Source organism: Myxocyprinus asiaticus, chromosome 16, assembly GCF_019703515.2.
Source record: "Myxocyprinus asiaticus isolate MX2 ecotype Aquarium Trade chromosome 16, UBuf_Myxa_2, whole genome shotgun sequence".
Classification (NCBI taxonomy): Eukaryota; Metazoa; Chordata; class Actinopteri; order Cypriniformes; family Catostomidae; genus Myxocyprinus; species Myxocyprinus asiaticus.
Genome location: NC_059359.1, coordinates 46,800,559 through 46,819,337, shown reverse-complemented (window position 1 = coordinate 46,819,337; position 18,779 = coordinate 46,800,559). Strand labels below are relative to the sequence as shown.

At 36.1% G+C, this 18,779-nt stretch overlaps 1 protein-coding gene across 1 annotated transcript in view; it reads right to left on the bottom strand.

Annotated features, from left to right (window-relative positions):
• Positions 1 to 18,779, bottom strand: part of LOC127453870 (glutamate receptor ionotropic, kainate 2-like) — a 335,184-nt gene that overhangs the window by 36,799 nt on the left and 279,606 nt on the right. The window contains exon 14 of the mRNA XM_051720611.1: positions 7,899 to 8,124. Coding sequence (XP_051576571.1) covers positions 7,899 to 8,124 — 226 coding nt within the window. The remainder of the gene's footprint in view (positions 1 to 7,898; positions 8,125 to 18,779) is intronic.

Genomic DNA, 18,779 nt, shown 5'->3' with positions numbered 1-18,779 from the left:
ATATATTTATTTGGGCTTTTTAATGAAAAGGAGCTGGAGGGAAGACATGCAATGATGAGGAAAAGAAGGGGGAACAGGCTCAAGAAATGATGCAAGGCAAACTCAAACTTGTGTCACCGTCATGAGCACCATCCAATTAATATTAATAAGCCAACCCAAACTCAGGACATCATAATAGTACGAGATGGCGAAATCGTAAGAAATCAAATGAGTTGCCTCGTACAAAAATTTACAAATTTTACTCACATAGAGAGAGAGAGAGAGAGATAGATAGAGAGAGAGAGAGAGAGAGAGAGAGAGAGAGAGAAAACACCCAATGAACAATGTTATTACCATTATTACTAAATTTAACCCCTAACCCAAACCTAAACATAACAATAAAGTCTTACCCTTAAAGCAATAGTTCACCCAAAAATGAAAATTCTCTCATCATTTACTCACCCTCATGCCATCCCAGATGTGTATGACTTTCTTTCTTCAGCAGTACACAAATGAAGATTTTTTGAAAAATATTTCAGCTCTGTAGGTCCATACAATGCTAGTGAATGGGTGCCAAAAGTTGGAAGCTCCAAAAAGCACATAAAGTCAGCATAAAGTAATTCACAGGACTAAAATCTAATCAGTGGTTAAATCTACATCGTCAGAAGCGATATGATAGGTGTTTGTGAGAAACAGATCAATATTTAAGTCTTTTTATTGTAAATTATCCTCCCTGCCCAGTAGGTGGCAATATGCAAGAAGAATCCCAATCGCCAAAAACTAAAAATGAAGAATGTTAAAGTTAAAGTTTAAATTGACAGTAAAAAGTACTTAAATATTGATCTGTTTCTCACCCACACCTGTCATATCACTTCTGAAGATATGGATTTAAATACTGGAGTCTTATGGATTACTTTTATGCTGCCTTTATTTAAATATTGGGCCTTAAAAGTTTTGGTACCCATTTACTTGCATTGTATGGAATACAGAGCTGTTTGTTTTCTGCAGAAGAAAGAAAGTTATCCAATCTGGGATGGCATGAGGGTGAGTAAATAATGAGAGAATTTCATTTTTGGGTGAACTATTCCTTTAAGTCTAAACCTTACCATTATTTTAATAGAAAAATAGCTTTTGTGTACCACAGAAGAAAGAAAAATTGAGTTTATTTCAGATTAATCAGCACCTAAAGGGTCACATACAAACAACTTGACCTGTGGGTTGTGGCTTTAAATATGTAATTGGCAGTTCTTGGCCAGAAGAAAATGTAAAGTGGATTTTATGCAGATATTTGAAAGTCTAGCTATGTACTAATTATTCGCTAGTAAGCGACTCTAGATTACTAATCCTGACAGAGGTTCAATATTCATCTCCCCTGTTAAGAAATGTAACCCTCTTTTAATCAGAATATGTTTCAGCATCTCAGTATTGACATTCGCTGCAATGCAGGCTCAGTAATTTTCTCACTGGACATTTACTTTCCTCCCAGTCTAATGACTTGATAAGGGTATGTGCAGTTTCTATCAACCATAAAGCAGGGAACCGCTCAGTTGTCCCTGTAACTTCACTGAGGTGCGTTGGAGGAATATTTCTTGTTGAATTCACTGACCTGGCTATTGTTACTGTTACTAGTGTCACTGTAAACACTAGTGACTAAACAACGACTATGTTTACATGCACGTTTTCTCAATCCAAATCATTTGATTGGATTGCAAATTTAGAAAGTTCTGTTTATGAGCAAGTAACTGAAACTCAATGGAAATATATATTTTACATCTGCATCACGTGTATTAAGAATAAAATGTCTGCACATGCCCAAAAACGTTTTCCAGCTTTTAATGAGATTTTATTTATTTATCTAAGTATTTATTATTTGAAAAAAAATAATTTAAAGTATTTGTAATTTATGCATAATTCCTTTCTACATGCCGGGTCATCAGAGGTCCCTTGGTACGTGTCCAGATAGGGTGAAGTTTAATCTCTGCTGCAAAACTGAACATTATGAACATATCAGCCACATAAAGCCACAGAACAGAGTACATCAGTCCTCACAGAACACTGAATGAGTGAAATGAAGCTAGTGGTATACATTCATTTGTCTGATTGATGTGGTGCCTGAAGTAGAGATGTCTGGCTCTGTAGGTGGCCAAAAGGCCTTTGATTCTCACATCAAGGTGCCTCTTCCATTCTTGGTTATTTTGGTCCTTTCAAAGCAATTCTGCATGTAATGGATCATGCTGTTTTATATGTGATATGATCACACGCTGAGGTCATTTGTTGCATATGCAGCTTTGAGGTAATTTCTAAATGATTCTACCACAATTTTCTTCTCCTTTTTCTCTCTCTCATGTTTAATAGTATACAATAAATATACAGTAAGGTCCAAAAGTATGAGACCCAGGTGTGGCTGGTCTATATGGGCTGGTAGGGCAGAGCCTCACCTAAATATTCATCCACTTGAAAACACAGATCCATACCCTAAACTGCCAATAATGTATCTAACCCGTAAATGTGTTCAGAATGCTGACATGTGTACTTAAAAGCATGCATAATATACGTTTTTATTCTGTTTTTAAGTCTTAATGTAGCAGAAACCTCCGTTACACATGTAGGGCAGAGAATCTGTTGCCTTCCTGAACTCCACAGTGCCCCTCTCTTTTTCCAATGGAAACCTGTGGTCAAATATGGTACTGCAACGAGCCTTCATTGAGACTCATTGGGGGAGTAATTAATCTGCTCATGAACGTAGAGCCAAACAAAAGATAACTTGAGTGTAAGTGCGCGCCAGCAGTGTGACAGATTCTGGATGTGTGTGTAACAGCGTGTCGTTTCTATTGCAAATTCAGACAAATTGGCCATCAAACATCCAGGTCCTGACAAGCCAAACATAAAAATAATTTGGAAATCAAAAGACAAGGGTATGTGGTAAGACATTGTATGATGAAAAATTGTATGGCAAAAAGCCTTGCTCTGTGTAAACTGAATAAAATGTTATGTTTTCCATATTTACTTTTTCGTTCTTTTTATTTTGCAAGGGGACAGTTGCATAGGTGTATGTGATCTGAAACATTTCTACTGCGAACCTATTTATTACTTGAAACTTTTTTATTTACTACTTTAAAACTATTAGTAATTTAATTATTATTAAGCATTTAGTATTTTAGTACTGTGGAAAGGTGTACATGGCATGTAGATAGTTCTGTTATATGAAACCTATAATTAATGAGTTGAACCAGTTAATTAATGTAAGAGAGAGAGAAAGAAAAACAAACAGTGGTTATACAGAGACAGATCACTTCTATTAAAATGGGAGAAATTGGAACGGTCAACGGATGTAGAAAAGGAAGTCTCACCTTACATGCAAAAGAACCAATAACCTTTTAGATACAGACATTGGCTGTCAATCAACTAAAGAACATGCATGCGCATTAGCTATACAAGCCGGGAAAATATATTCTTTGATCATAATCTTGACCATCCATTTTGGAGATTTCGGTCTTTTCCCATTCAAGTAGATAGGAGCTGCACTTGTATACATAGAAAAATAACTGCCCGAGAGCATTCCAAAGATGGCCGCCGAGTGAACTGACTTGCTAAAAAGACTTTGGTTATTCATAACCTATTGACCTGTTTCATGTGACGTCACTGTACGACCGCGCCGCCATGTTTGTCACCAAAATTCAATTTTTTAATTGTGCTGTGCTGTGGGATGCGGCTCTGTATTGTTGAATACGGCCTGTCGACAAGACTGAGGATTGCTTTTATTTTTTTGAAAAAAGGATTATGTAAAGATTGCATTCAATTTATGATGCTATTACAACTATTGACCAGAAGAGTTCGCTTGTTCTTAGCAGACCTGCTGATCACTCTAGGATTCTAGCATGCAACAACTTACACTTGCTCATCATTTATAAGGTAAATTGAGCTAAATTTTACCTCAGCTTGTCAGCCACATAGTTCGCGCTATTGTTAATGTACGCAGGTGGAACCCATGTCTTTTGTTTGCCTGGATACGAAATCTGTCATTAAAGATTTCAATTTGATTCGCAAATACACCATTGATCAAGTGATAAAAGAGGTGTACAGTATGAGAGATACATACACCAGAGCTGCTCTCCTCACAGATGTAAAGGGTAAATTAAATACAAGGGTAAAAGGCATAAAAGTTTTTATGAAATCCGTGACAGTGTGGGAATCACCAAAGACATCTGATGCTGTTTCGCTTATGCTTGTGAAAATGTAAAAAGCTGTTATAAGAGGGAGAAACTTTGAAGAAATGCATGATTGAGATGCCTGACTGATTGTTGAAAAGTCTTGAGAATAGAGAGAATGTTCTCTGACGCACGGACTATTCGGTCCGAGCGTGTATGTTGTGGTGCTGAAATGTTTTGTATTAATGCACATAAATGTTATGTTCTTGTATCCAGTATTGTTACTGATGATAATATTTAGATTTTAACTTATACCTATACACTGTTTTATAAGGTGGGGTTGAAAATGTTGTCTGTTCATTTGTGTGTTTGTCTGTTGCAAATGTAGACAATGCAAATGAGATACATTTTCTTGAAAATGAAAGTCTGAAGTATATTGCTTGTCAGTTGAACATGAATTTGTACATGTGAATGGCATGTTTTAGTAAAAATACAAGTTACAAAATAATTATATTAGTTTTTATAAATATTGTTAAATAAAAATGTTAATACAGGTAACAAAATCTTTAAAAGAACATTGCATTAGTTGTGCATAGATTACCCACAATAATGAGGAAATTGAGTAAAGGGGTGAACATTGTTAGAGTGCGGATTTGTAATCCGGTCCCTTGGTAGAAAAAAGAAAATATGTCGGCCCTCGCCCCCTTCAAAGTTGCCCATCCCTGATGTACACATAATGTCTTATACACTAATATGCTTTGGTTGCTTTCTGTGTATTCTGTGTATTCTTCATGAGTTAAAAGCAGCTCTTACATTCATACAGATGGGATTCTTACATTCACACAGACGTTTTGTAATATTGCGACCAAATCAGAGATGAATAAGATCTCTGATTAAGAGATGTTCACGATGATGTACGAGGTGTGTGCACTCGCCGGTCACACATCAGACTCGCCGGTGTATGGAGGTAAATCGTGGATAAAATATATTTAAATGTCCGTGAAAGTCAAATTTGGCAATATTTTTGCTGACTTCAGACCTGTAAAAAGTTACGTCACTGAAACATCGCAAGATCTGCCCCACCTATATCTGTGGTCACAAGCCACTACTGTTGAGACCACTAGTGAAAATGCATCTGTTTTGCTTTTTTCTAATTTCATGCAAAAAATAAATAAATAAATACAAAATACAAATTATATTATCATCATAATAATTTAAAATTCAAAAGTTTAATTGAAAAATGTACTTAAATTTCAGAAATTGGTATGCCTGACTTTTGCTTTAATGATAGCATGCACTCAAGCCAGCGTGGACAAAACCCGATGATTATGTTATCCAGCATGAACTTTTGTACTAATGAGTTAACACTGCCAAAGTCACAGATCTGCTTATTTGATTGGTGACCTAAAAATAGTGCAAAGAACTTACATTTTTATTAATGTTATATCCTAGTGTTTCTTTGTTTGGTAAGACTTTTCATTCCTTTCATTAAGGGTTTATAAAGGGATTGATTAATAACTCATAAGTCATTTACACATGCTTTATAAATCATTTATACTTATAACAATGTGAATAAAAAAGAGTGACTTTCATGCAATACTTGCCAAATAGAGAGTGATTTAACTTACATGTATCGTTTATAAATGTTTAATAAGTATAAAAAGTATATAAATATAAATAAAAAGTATATCAATGCTTTATAAATACACATATTCATACTTATTTTAATCAAAAATTAAAATAAGTTATTTTAAAATTATTTTTTATTTGTCACATTACAGAAAAAAATCAGCTATTATATTGAGATTAAAAGAAGGGATTATGTCATTTTGCTACATTTTGCTTTGTGTTTATATTCATTACTGTAATGCCTTGACTCACTTGAGCTGACATTTTCTTTGTCACGTTGATGTAAAAAAGAATGGTTTTGCCTAGTCCTAGTTAAATCCTCTGCAAAAAAAACATTTCGGGTCATCACGCTCATTCACAGCATATATAACAAAACAAAGCCTGATGATCATTAAATCATACTGAATTTTTTTTTTTTTTTTACAGGTTTCTAATGTTGGCAGCTGCTCAATAAATGCTTCATAGCTGACAACTTTACATTTTGATACATTTTTATAACTTACTAATGTTGAATAAGTGATATTAAGCATGTATAACGTGAGGTAAAATGGCTCACTATTTGGGAGGTATTGCATGAAAGTCACCATTTTTACTCATGTTGTTATAAGTGCATATCAATGATTTATAACGCATTTGTAAATCAATTATTAGTCATAAAATAACGCATTATCAAAGGGAACATTACCGCAAAGTGTTCCCCTTTGTTTTAAATTCCATTTTCAAAACGTAGTTCATTGTTGTGTGTAAAATTGTTTTAGAATCCCAGCTTCAGTGTAGTCTCAGACTTTTGGAACCCACTGTATATAAATTACAAATAAAAAAAAGAATAATCTCAGGAATAATAACATTAGATTTGACTATTTATCCCAGCCTGGTATCAAACGTATTCTGTGCATTATTTGTACACAGCTCATAAACTGCCTCTAATGTGAAAGAAAACATAGAAACCCTATTTCCCTTTCTACAAACCTGTGATAAGGCAAGTGTTTATAGGGTCATTGTGTTCAGATGTCTTACAGCAGTATCATGTATAATTCTGGATGTTTTCAGACTCAAGCCTTAGCAGGGACTCTATCCCCCATTTCTGCCTCTGAATGTATAACAGGATTAAGACAATCTGCCACTGAGACTGATAATCTTATGCGCAGGAGGGGAAACGCCTCATGGATTCTCTTTTCATTTATTTATCTCATCCATTTGTCTATTTCACACACGTATGCCTCGGGATCCGCATTTCTGCAGATTCGCTGAGCCGCTGAAGAGACACTGAGTGCCGTTCAGAGACACTAACCTCAACCGGTTCACCTTCACTGACCGAGCCAGACAGTCATTAATCAAGATGATATGAAGATTTGAGTCAACGCTGCAGTGTGAGAGAAACACACTTTGAGGAGAATACACTTCAATGTCAGTGTTCATAAACGACCGCGTCTCTCATTTCAATCAGTCTGTTCAATGATTCATGTTTTCTTGAGGTAGTAATGACTTATTTTTGTGGAAGATAGTATTCCGGAGAGTTTTGGTTATGCACATTTTTTCAGTTCTTGGCAAATGGCAGTGACTGATTATTGATTAGATCAATAATGTCAGTATTTCCAGAAGCATCGTTTCAATCATTGGTGTAAATATTGATTGACAACAGAAATTAGCAATCACCATTTTGGAGCTTTGAGTCATGGTGTCTCATTATTTAAACCTCAGACAAGGTTAGCTTTAGGTAAATTTTTGATATCAATCACATTTTAAAACCAATGTCTACCGTGCATTACCTCAAAATGAACCCCAACATGGTACAACCCTATCACAATTAAATAACTTGCCAAATATATAAATTAATCGACATAAAATATAGATTTGAGCTAAAATTATTTTACTATGTGAAAAGAAAGAGTGATACAAGAGAGATGAAACTATGAGATTGGTTGCCTTAGACAATGATCATTATACAGTTTAGTGGTTACAAATATTTGACCGTAGAATGCCTAAACAAGATAAAAAGATTTAAAACAAAACAGAATAGGTGCAGAATGAATTTTGTCTATCAAACAGTTATCCAGTTTTAGTCCTCAGTGAACTGCTCAGTGAACATAACTACTTGATATGTGAAAAGATGAATTTCAAATGTGGAATAATCAGTCTTACCCATTGGTGTGCCAACTCCGTAGGCCTTGGAGTCAATGAGGCCTCCAATCTGTGTGAGATTGCAGTTGCGTTGGGTGACGAATTCAATGGTGGTGGACTCCATGAGGAAGGCGTAATCTGAGGTTAGCACCCGCTCAATTCCCTCCTCGATGCTCTTCACCATCACCGAATGCCTGCGACTGCTCATGAACTCCCACATCTTATCATACGTGGAGATCTTCGTTTTCTGGGAAAGAAGCCAAATTCATTATCAGACTTTTAATACAAAATGCTTTTTGACAAATAACTGTGAGCCAAGCAACCTAATTGTAAACCCAAACAGCTTGGTAGGAGAATTGAGAGATGATCTTCTCATGCTCTCCTTTCTTTAGTTTTTAATAACATATTATTTATAGCTATTACTTTAAAATTAATTGATTTATACTAGGAAAAAATAATATTAGAATTGCAACCACTTAGTAATGTTGCTTCATAGCAGTAGCCTATATAGTCTTAATTGTGAGGACACCAAAGCCTGTAATACATCGAAAAGAAAAATAGGCTTGGTTGTCAATGTTTGCAGAACCAGGCTTTGTATTCATAGGTATTTATACATAAATTGTGCTAATAGACAGTGAACATACAATGTCAATGTGTTGACAACTTCTAAAATATAAGCAATCGTGCACATGTATTAATCTATAATTATAATTTTCTTTATTTATCACACATTATACATTTTGCACATATACGGTGAAATTCTTCTTTTTCACATATCCCAGCTAGGCTGGGGTCAGAGTGCAGGGTCAGCCATGATACGGCACCCCTGGAGCAGATAGGGTTAAGGGCCTTGCTCAAGGGCCCAACAGTGGCATCTTGGCGGTGCTGGGGCTTGAACCCCCGACCTTGTGATCAGTAACCCAGAGCCTTAACCGCTGAGCTACCACTGCCCGCTATCTATGAATCCTCTGAAGATTGCAATAATCAGAATACAATCCCAATCAGACAATAATCAGACACAATCCAATGGCGGGACTCTCAATGATCAGTGAATGAAGGAGGAACATTATCAGATCTTTTAAATGGCATATTTATGTACAAATGACATCCAGATGGAAGTAATAAAAGGAAAGTCCTCTGAATTCAGTTTTTGGTAAGACTTTACATTAATATTCCCTTTATTGAGGGGTTATAAAGGGGCTCATTCCTGACTAGTAATTCAATTACAAATGCATTATAAATTATTGTGTGGTTATAAAAACATTAATAAAAATGTCAGTTTTCATGTAATACTTCAGATTGTGTGCCAAATAGTGAGTCATTTAACCTCACATGTTATAAATGCTATGCTAAATGCTAAATAAAAACAACTTTAATGTAAAATTAACACAAATCAAGAATTTCTTATGGAGTCGCCAACATTAGAAAACTATACATAAAGTTCAGTGTGGTTTAATGGTCATCAGGCTTTATTATATAATATGATATCATAACAGTTATGAATATAAACAAAAAGTGGATGAAAACTGGTCTCTTTAATCTCAGTCATACAGAGTCAATTCTTTTGCTGCATTGTGACACAGATCATGAATTAGGGCATTTTATGTTTTTGATTAATAACGTATGAATGAGTGTATTTATTAAGCATTTATAGCTGCATATCAAATATTTATAGTGCATTTGTAAATGGCTTACTAGTCATTAATGAACCCATTAATAAACCCTTAACAAAGAGAACATTAATGTAAAATGTTACCCTTTTTTTTTTTAAGCTAATAAAATGTATGAACCATTTGTAAACAATTACAGTCATAAATTGGTTTTAAAAAGCAGTCCAAACATTGTTTGTAAAGATTCTCACTTATTCAGGTTATAGTAGAATGTTGTAGTAGATTATTCAGATCAGTATTTATGTATTTCTACATGATTTATATAAAATATGTCCAGTTGATCAGAATAATATGTTCAGTTCTGTCCATACATTTATATATTAGTGTTTATAGAAACATTAAAAATGTATAATGGACCTGCACTTTACTCACAAATACCCATGAATACTAATGATATCATGTTGAATTATCAATAAACATCCACAGGAAGATTTGAAACAGACAAGCATGTTTGATATCATTGCTCTTTTGCTGGAAAGGTAACTCATATGCTGGTATTTCATTTTAGAAATAACCTTTTTTAGAAAGAATCTGTATATTGGTAAAAAAAAAAAAAGAAAAAAAAAGAAAAAGGGATATGTTTTGCCCCCTTCATATGATTACTATGACATAAACTGTGGCAGGAACACACAAATCTGTTTAAGCCTAATCCTGACTAATCTCCAAAACTGAAATTTAAATTGACAGCATGCAAAATTCAACATGCAAAATAATACCATCTTATACCAGTACAATGACAAATAATGCTCATGATCAACAGAGATATTAAGGTAAGTTGCAAGAAAAATTGGTGCCATTTGCAAAGAAGTTTCACACATTTTAAACACATGGTCTTTTTGTGCCCCTGCAAACACATTTGATGGCATTTGAAACCTAATTAAGTCACACTCAAGGTCTTGCCTGCTATTATTGTGTGTAATGACTTTTTGTGGCCGGTCAATATTTTAGATCAACTGGGTGATTTGCCAAGTGCCTATCAGAATCTTTTGGTGTTACCCTTGACAAATCAGCTGGCTGAACATGTAGACTACGACTGCTGATGAGGCAAAACCATAGGGGCAGAGAGAGAGAGAGAGAGAGAAAGTGAGTGAGAGAGAGAGAGAGAGAGAGAGAGAGAGAGAGAGAGAGAGAGAGAGATATTAATAAAGAAATCTCATTTTATCTCAAAACAGTAATCGATAATAAAACATGAAAATATCTGTCATTTGTGCATTGTGCTGTTTTGTACTAGTCAAAATGTATGATGCATTTCAAGAGTAAATGGTTCTAATGTAATTCCAATTGAACTGACAATCACTGTTTAACCCTTTAAGCACTGAAGGTGTTTTTAAAGATTTCCTGTTTCAGTGACGTTCACAAAATTAAAGGCTTATGTGACGAGGAGGAGGGCATGGCTGGGCCGTAAGGATGGACACCTGGCACTTAGTTACCCCAATCAGCCGGGAGGGGGATAAAGAGAAGCCGGAGATGCCAGTTTGAGAGAGAGAGAGAGAGAGAGAGAGAGAGAGAGAGAGAGAGATGCATGCAGCCACTAAACGTGCATTCCGTGTGTTGGGCTGGAAAGCCAACGGAGTGAGAGAGCACACGGAGCTGTGTGTGTGCATCAATGTTTGGTTATGCTGAAAAGCTGTTTTATGTTGTGTCTAATTAAAAGTCTTTGTGGTTGTTTACCTGGTTCCCGCTTCCTCCTTTATGATAAGCAAGAGACTTTATGCCAAAGTGGTGCCGAAACCTGGAGTTGGAGGAAGACGCGCCATCAGAGAGCCCTCGCAGCTGATGGAGGATCACGATGACGAGGGAGTGCTCGACTCGGTGGTGCTGGAGCAGTGTGCCAGCTGCCGGCATAAAGGTACGGCTGAGGGGTCCAGTACCATCACCCGGCATCGCTGAGAACCGCTGTGACTGACTGGCATGTGGTCGGGAAACAGAATTTTTTTTCTTTCCCTTTTCTCTTTTCTCTTTTTCTTTCTCTCTCTCTCTCTCTCTCTCTCTCTCTCTCTCTCTCTCAGGCTCTCCCGCTCTCTCTTTCTCTGTCCCCTCTCCTTCCCCTCATCTTACTCATGTTCTTAGGAGGTGGGGAAGACCAGCCAGCAGCGGAACAGTGGTAAAGGCAACCTCCAAGAATGGGGGGGAGTAAGTCAGGCCGGTTGGTTCCCCGGCCTGAATCAGACATTGGGGGTATGTGACGAAAAGGAGAGCGTAGCTGTAGTGTTGGGTTTGAGTCCACCTTAGTCAAGTCCGAGTCTTTAAACAACTGAGTCTGAGTCGAGTCTGAGTCCAAAAGGGGCCAAGTCGGATTTAAGACTGAGCCCATAACAGGCCGAGTCCGAGTCGAGTCTGAATGAATCTGTTCATGAATCTATCTATCTATCAATATAAATGCAAAAAACAAATGATTAGTATCTGAACAAACTTCAAAGTGGTTTCAGAATGAAAGCATATGCTTTAGGTGTATGAAGACAAAACTGTCCTTCAACGCAATTCTTATTGCATTCTGCTGACATTTCAATTATGTGCAATACACAGTTTAAACTTTTTTTATATTTATCCAACACATCCAACCTCTTCTGCCATTTCATTCCTCTAAAAAAAAAAAAAAATTGTACTGTACATAACAGATTTGTATTTGCACTGTACATAACAGATAACAGATTTGAATTAGATTGCACTACATATGTGTATGTGTGTATGTATGTATGTATGTGTGTGTCTGTGTGTGTACATGTGTGTGTGTCTGTACGTATGTGTATAATTATTTTTATTTTTATTATTATCTATGTCTTGCTGCTGTTTTTGTATGGTTGTACACTGGAAGCTCCTGTCACCAAGACAAATTCATTGTATGTGTAAGCATACTTAGCAATAAAGCTCATTCTGATTCTGATTCTGATTTGTTGCTTTTTCCCCTCCACTCAAACATACACCAAAGAAAGTGAAAGCTGTGTTAGTCATTACAACCAGAGTTATTATTATTTTGAATTTTAATTTAGTTTTTATTTATACTTCATTTTCAATTTGTCCATTCAATTTAGTTTATTTCTATCTAAAAATATGGGTGAAATACTTTTAATGTAATTAAGTAAATACATTTAATGTGTTTAATACATTTAATAAATAGTAATATTAAACATTTAATGCCCATATAATTAAATACAAAAACATAAAATAAAAACATAAAAGATCAGATACCATTAAAAAATATTTATATACTACAGTACTACACTTCACACTTTTCAGTCCTCCTGCTGTGTTGTGTCCAGGTGTTGCCTACTTCCCTAAAGTCAAGATCGAACTCACCTTGGGCTGACGTTTCTTTCTTTTCGCATTATATTTAGTATGGATAATAGATGAATAGATACTTCTCCCCTCACTTGTGTTCTTCATTGTATTTTCAATTTTGGAATCCTGGCCGGATGCAAACATGTTTGGGGAAAAGAGGACGTATGGTCACCCTATGTTACGTTATTTGTTTGTTTATTTGTTTGTTTTTCATTGCATCACAAATGCCATGGACTCGGCCGGACTCGGAAAAAAATCCCCAGCCCGAAAGGCTCGAGTACGAGTCAAATCCGAGTAAAAAGGCATTCGAGTCCGTGACAAGTCCAAGTTCATTAAAATTGAACGCTTGACTCGGACTTGAGTACCCCCATCAGCCGAGAGGGGGATAGAGAAGAGCCGGAGACACCAGTTCGAGAGAGAGAGAGATGCATGCAGCCGCTAAACATGTGTGTTCCACATGTTGGGCTGGAAAGCCAATGGAGTGAGAGAGCACACGGAGCTGTGTGTGTGCATCAAGGATTGGTTATGCTGAAAAGCAGTTTTATGTTGTGTCTACTTAAAAGTCTTCGTGGTTGTTCACCCGGTTCCCACTTCCTGCTTTATGATAAGCAAGAGACATTTTGCCACAATTTATAATTCGACAAAAAAACAAACAAACAAACAAACAAACAAAACAAAAAAAAAAACCCAAGGAGTGTCAAGTCTGGTATCACTGTTAAGAAAACGTTTCAAATTGTTTAATGATATAGATTATGATACATTCTGTGACTCTCAGCCTAAAGGCCAAAGTATACTTTGGGTGTCCACATTGTGGACATGTCCACTTCACACAGTATGTGTGAAACAAATTGCATCATCAGCACAGCCGCGCGGCTTGACAGCGTGCCGCCTAGATTTTCTTGACCCGGTCATGTGGTCCTCAGCTGTGCGTGTCACTGATGCATGCGCCTAATATTGACTGTTCTAAAAGAGTATCACAAAGAAACTGTAGTGGGAATGCGTCAAACGTATTCGTATTCGCTCAAGGTCAGAAGAGTATACTCACAAAGGCAACGCGGTCGACCAGGCGCTAGCCAATCCAGAACGTGCAAAAAATAAGTATACCTGGGCCTTAAAAAACTGCTAGAAAAAGAAAAAAAACAGAGCCAAAAATGTACTTCTGATTTGACATTATATATCTCTGGGTGTAAATAAGGTTGCTCTGAAAAAAAAAAAAAGTTAAAGCATTGCACAAACCTTAGTGTACAAAAACGTCTCCAAGTGTATTCATTTCACCAGGAAATGGCGACAATATGTACAATAAGCCATGTACAACAAAGGTATTGTTCGTGATTCTATGAGTCCAGGTTGACTAAACCAGTGCTCCAGAAATAAAGCTAGCAATAACACAATCTACTGTAGACTCCAAGTGACAAACAGACAGACGGTTTTTGTTAATGATAACACTGGAACATCTCTAATGATGCGCTAATGTACAGTACATGTGTTAACGTGTTTACATTTTTAAGTCACCCATATGTACAGTAGATATTGCACATATCAGATTCTTAAAATCTAAAATATGTGCATGCTAGAACCATTCTTAATTAAATATAATTATGAAAACTAATGAGATTACATTGATGCCTTCTATAACATATGATTGTTTATTGTTCATGATGCAAAGCAGCCATATTTTTCAGAATGTTGTTTATAAAAACAGTACTTTGTCTTATATCAGTCTACAGATGGTGGTTTTGACTATTGACACTAAACCAACCTAATAATCCCTCAAGCAAGAGGTGACTTAAATCAGTAATTTCTCTAGTAATCTGCTCTCATTCTGTCTGCATCACTGTCATGTCTGTTATGTGTGATGTGAATACATTACAGTTGATTTGAGATTGTGTGGATTGATTGTCTAATGCTTTGATCATGCTGAAGTGCTCACAGATTGCAGTACTTTAATCTGTTTTTTGATTAATTTACTGCACACTACAATCACACTCCCTGCAATCACAGCTGCACTCACATCACTGTTGTCCTTACACATGACAGGAGAATATCAATGAAACAAATAAATGATCTGCTCCAACTCTCAGACAAATACTAGAAGAAGAAAAAAATAGATCCGCCCTGATAAACACACATTGAGGAAGTGATTTACCTGTTTTGTAAAACAACCTTACAGTGGGTATCATGACAGAAAAGACTTATAAACACAAAATGTGTAGGGCTTAAAATGTTATTTATCCTGCTTGTTAATTATAATATGAGTTGCTTACATGTGGCATTCCTCATTTGCATGTCATGTAGATAGAATGTCTGCTAAATAAATAAATATGTAGGGTTGACATTTAAAAGGAAAGATTATGATTATTTTAAAGAGCAGATATGATCGAATGACTTAAAAGAGGAGTTGTCTCACAAGACAGTATATTGTTTTTCTAGTGTCATTCATTTATTTGTTCCAAATATGATAGATGTTCCCTTCAAACCTCTGTAAATGAGCACTGTGATCTGCAGATGGTACGAAGGATATTATTTCAGCGTTTCTGCATAAAATAGCCTAAATATTATTATAGAGACCTAAGCTTATAGTTTCATTTACACTATCCTGCAGTTATATCATATCTGCACCAACACAAAGAAGGCTTCTTTTTTTTTTTTTTCTTCACAGAATGATTGTGTTTTGCTTGCCATTGTGTTTCTTTATACATCTCAAATTGGCTAGTATCAAAACATTTGGACAGAATACACTGTAAAGAGTGAAAATGTGCAGTTGTTAGCGTAATGACCTATTTCTACTTGTTCTGATCCTTAAAAAATGCTTTCATTAGTGTAACTAATGTAGTTAGGTTAAATCAGACATACTATACTCAGCTTCGGGTAAATTACTCAAATCCAGTAAGTAATCCACTACAAATAAAAAATCACTTTTCTAAATTTGTAATCAAGTTAAGTTGTTATTTTTATATAAGATTACTTCAATGATTACTTAATCAAAAAAGTAATCACATTACTATTTACTTAAACACTTTTCAGAGAAAAGTTTTCGTTTTTCCACTCAACAAATTCAAAATAATGTCTATATTTTCCTTCTTGTTTACTGTCGCACACAAGTCATAGACTTAGCACCACATGCAGTTTATAATTTATGCTTTCAAAAGATATGTTTTATTATTATTATTATTATTATTATTATCATTCACACAATACAAGACTACCACTGTGCCTGCTAGCAATGTGCCTGTTTTAGTCAGCTTAACTTTCTTTTTTGTGCTGTCTCAAATCTGACTTTCTTTTCATTATTGATGTATCTGTCAAATAACATGACTGTGTTCAACACATTCTCATGACGATTCGTAAAAATTTTCTAAATTTGGCTATATCGTATGATATCATACAACTGCACTCATATGAATTCGTATGACTTTTACTACAGCCAGCGACGTCGCTGGACATCGTTTCCATCTAATACGCGACAATTACTTGCTTCTGTCACTCACAACAGCTTCCTATCATGTTTACACACTCTACTGATCGGTTAGGTTTAGATAAGGGGTTTGGGTAAGGGAATAATATTAATAAGCATGTCCTTAATGCCGCGTGCATGGAACTTGCGCTTACTTGCGCATTACACATCTGTGAATTTATATGAACAAAATCGTACAAAATCATATGAAATAGCCAACTCGTAAAATATGTATGAATTTTCATGAGATTGCGTTGCTGTGTTAGCTGGCTAGCAAAAAAATAAATAAATACTTACACAAAATTATTTTCTTACCCTCAAGTTTTTCACCCTCATTGTGGGAGCCTGGATTAACTAGATTCATGCTTAGCTTCTATGAGTCCCACATTCTTTGATTTGATTGGCTATATCTGACATTGAGGAGTGGTATTAGACCACTAAGAATGCTAAAAAAGGTACTTTTTTAAAACCATTATGTAATCCTTTCAACAACCTAATGACAATTAGACAGCGGTGCTTAATGGACTGCAGTCTAATAATGTTTAGAAATGTGTAACCTAAGTAAGTCCTTAAAAAATGTATTACTTAATTTGAAAGGCAGTAACTGCAATCTGATTAGAAGAATTTAAAATGCAATGTGTTACACATTTTTATTTTTATTACTATTTTTTACTTTAACTAAACAAGTGCATTTCAATTTTGAAAGACTTATTTAGGTTATCTGACAAAACATTTCTTACTCTCCATTAATAAAGGACAAATTCCAGATCTAAAATATTGAATCAGATTTTTTGTGTGTTAAATGCTTTCCAGCTTCCCAAACCTTCACTGATAAACGTCCACAATGCTGAAAGACCCAACACATGATGTTACTGATCTTTACTGAAACTCAAGTCATCACATGTGACCCTGTTCCTGACTCTTATGTGCACATTTCCTCTTATATTCTGGCTTTGTTTTGCTAACATGCTTAATTGAGTTGAGCTCCTAAAAAATGGTGTGCAGTTAAAATTGTATCTATTTCACCAATTACCAAGTATGCTGTACTTTACTTTCCTATCTAAGTTCCTACAGCTGAGGCTTAATGTGCTATGAAATACCTTCAAAAAACAGGATCAATTTTAAAAATGAACCACAGTAAATGGATTAATAAGGATTTTAATCAACATATTCTAGTGTTCATATCTCATCTCATAAAGCAGCCCTCAGGTATAAAGAGCTTCAAAAGTATGAGACTACATTACAGTGAAATGGCCCATTATTCCTAATTAAATTATAATGTAGTGAAGAAGAAATTTAAACTGCATTTAAACTCCACTCATCTGTTTGATTCTGTGCAGCTACTAAATATGATTTCACATTAAAACAAAAGACTGAGAGTACAGTGACGCCATGCGAAGGGCAGACATGTGAGAGACAGCTCTGCCCACTTTGCTAATTCTTTTAATTATTTTCATGATATAATCTGGTGAAATTCGATACACCCAGTTACACATTTACTGTTTGGGGTAAACGTGGCAAAGAAGTCAAAATCCTCGGGCTCTGGAGACAATAAAATACACTTACGGGTTCAAGATGAAAGCCCAGACAGGCCTGTGGACCGGGGACTCGATTTGGATGGCGTGGCGGGAGAAGGAATCCAGCGTCAACTGTCCAACATGTCGGTGATTTTGACAAAGGTACTTGCAGACTTGGAGGACCTCGCTGTAATACGTCGATTGATTACGGCGATGGAAAAAAATTCTCTGAGCTAGTCACAAGAGTGACAAAGGTTGGAAAACAAATTAATTATTTGGAGTCATCAGAGAGGGAATTAGCCGCTAATCCTCCCGTGACCAAAGTTGATTTGGAACGTGTTCTTGAAAAGCTTGAAGATCTGGAGAATAGAAGCCGCAGGAATAACATTCGAATTGATGGAATTCCTGAGCATGAGGAGGGCAGAGATATGATGAAATTCCTAGAGGAGCTTTTCCCGAGTCTGCTCGACATACCAGGCCACAAGCTGGAAATCGAGCGAGCTCACAGAGTCCCAGCTCACAGATCTGCTGAGGGAGGAAGGCCCCGGTCGATTCTGGCCAAATTTTTGAGATCATCCGATAAAGATCTCATGTCGCACCAGGCGAGGGGCAAAGGAAAGCTTTCTTGGAAGAATTACAATATTTTCTTGTTCCCGGACTTTGCGAACTCGACAAGAGAGAAACGCGATCAGTTTAGGGAATGCAAGAAACTCTTACATCAGTGGAAGATCACTTTTGCTCTGATGTTTCCGGCCAGACTGAGAATAAACACCAAGGATGGCAGCAAAGTATTTACATGTCCCAGTCAGGCAATGTCTTTTATTGAAACAATGGGTGAGTAAACCATTGGGTGTTTTTCTTGTGAGTGGATTGACACTGTACATACTCTGGCTTTCGGAGGAAACTGGGTGCCATTTTTGTTTCCTTTTGCGTTGGCTCCGCCGAGTGGTTGGAGTTTGTTTTGTTTTGTGGATTAACACTT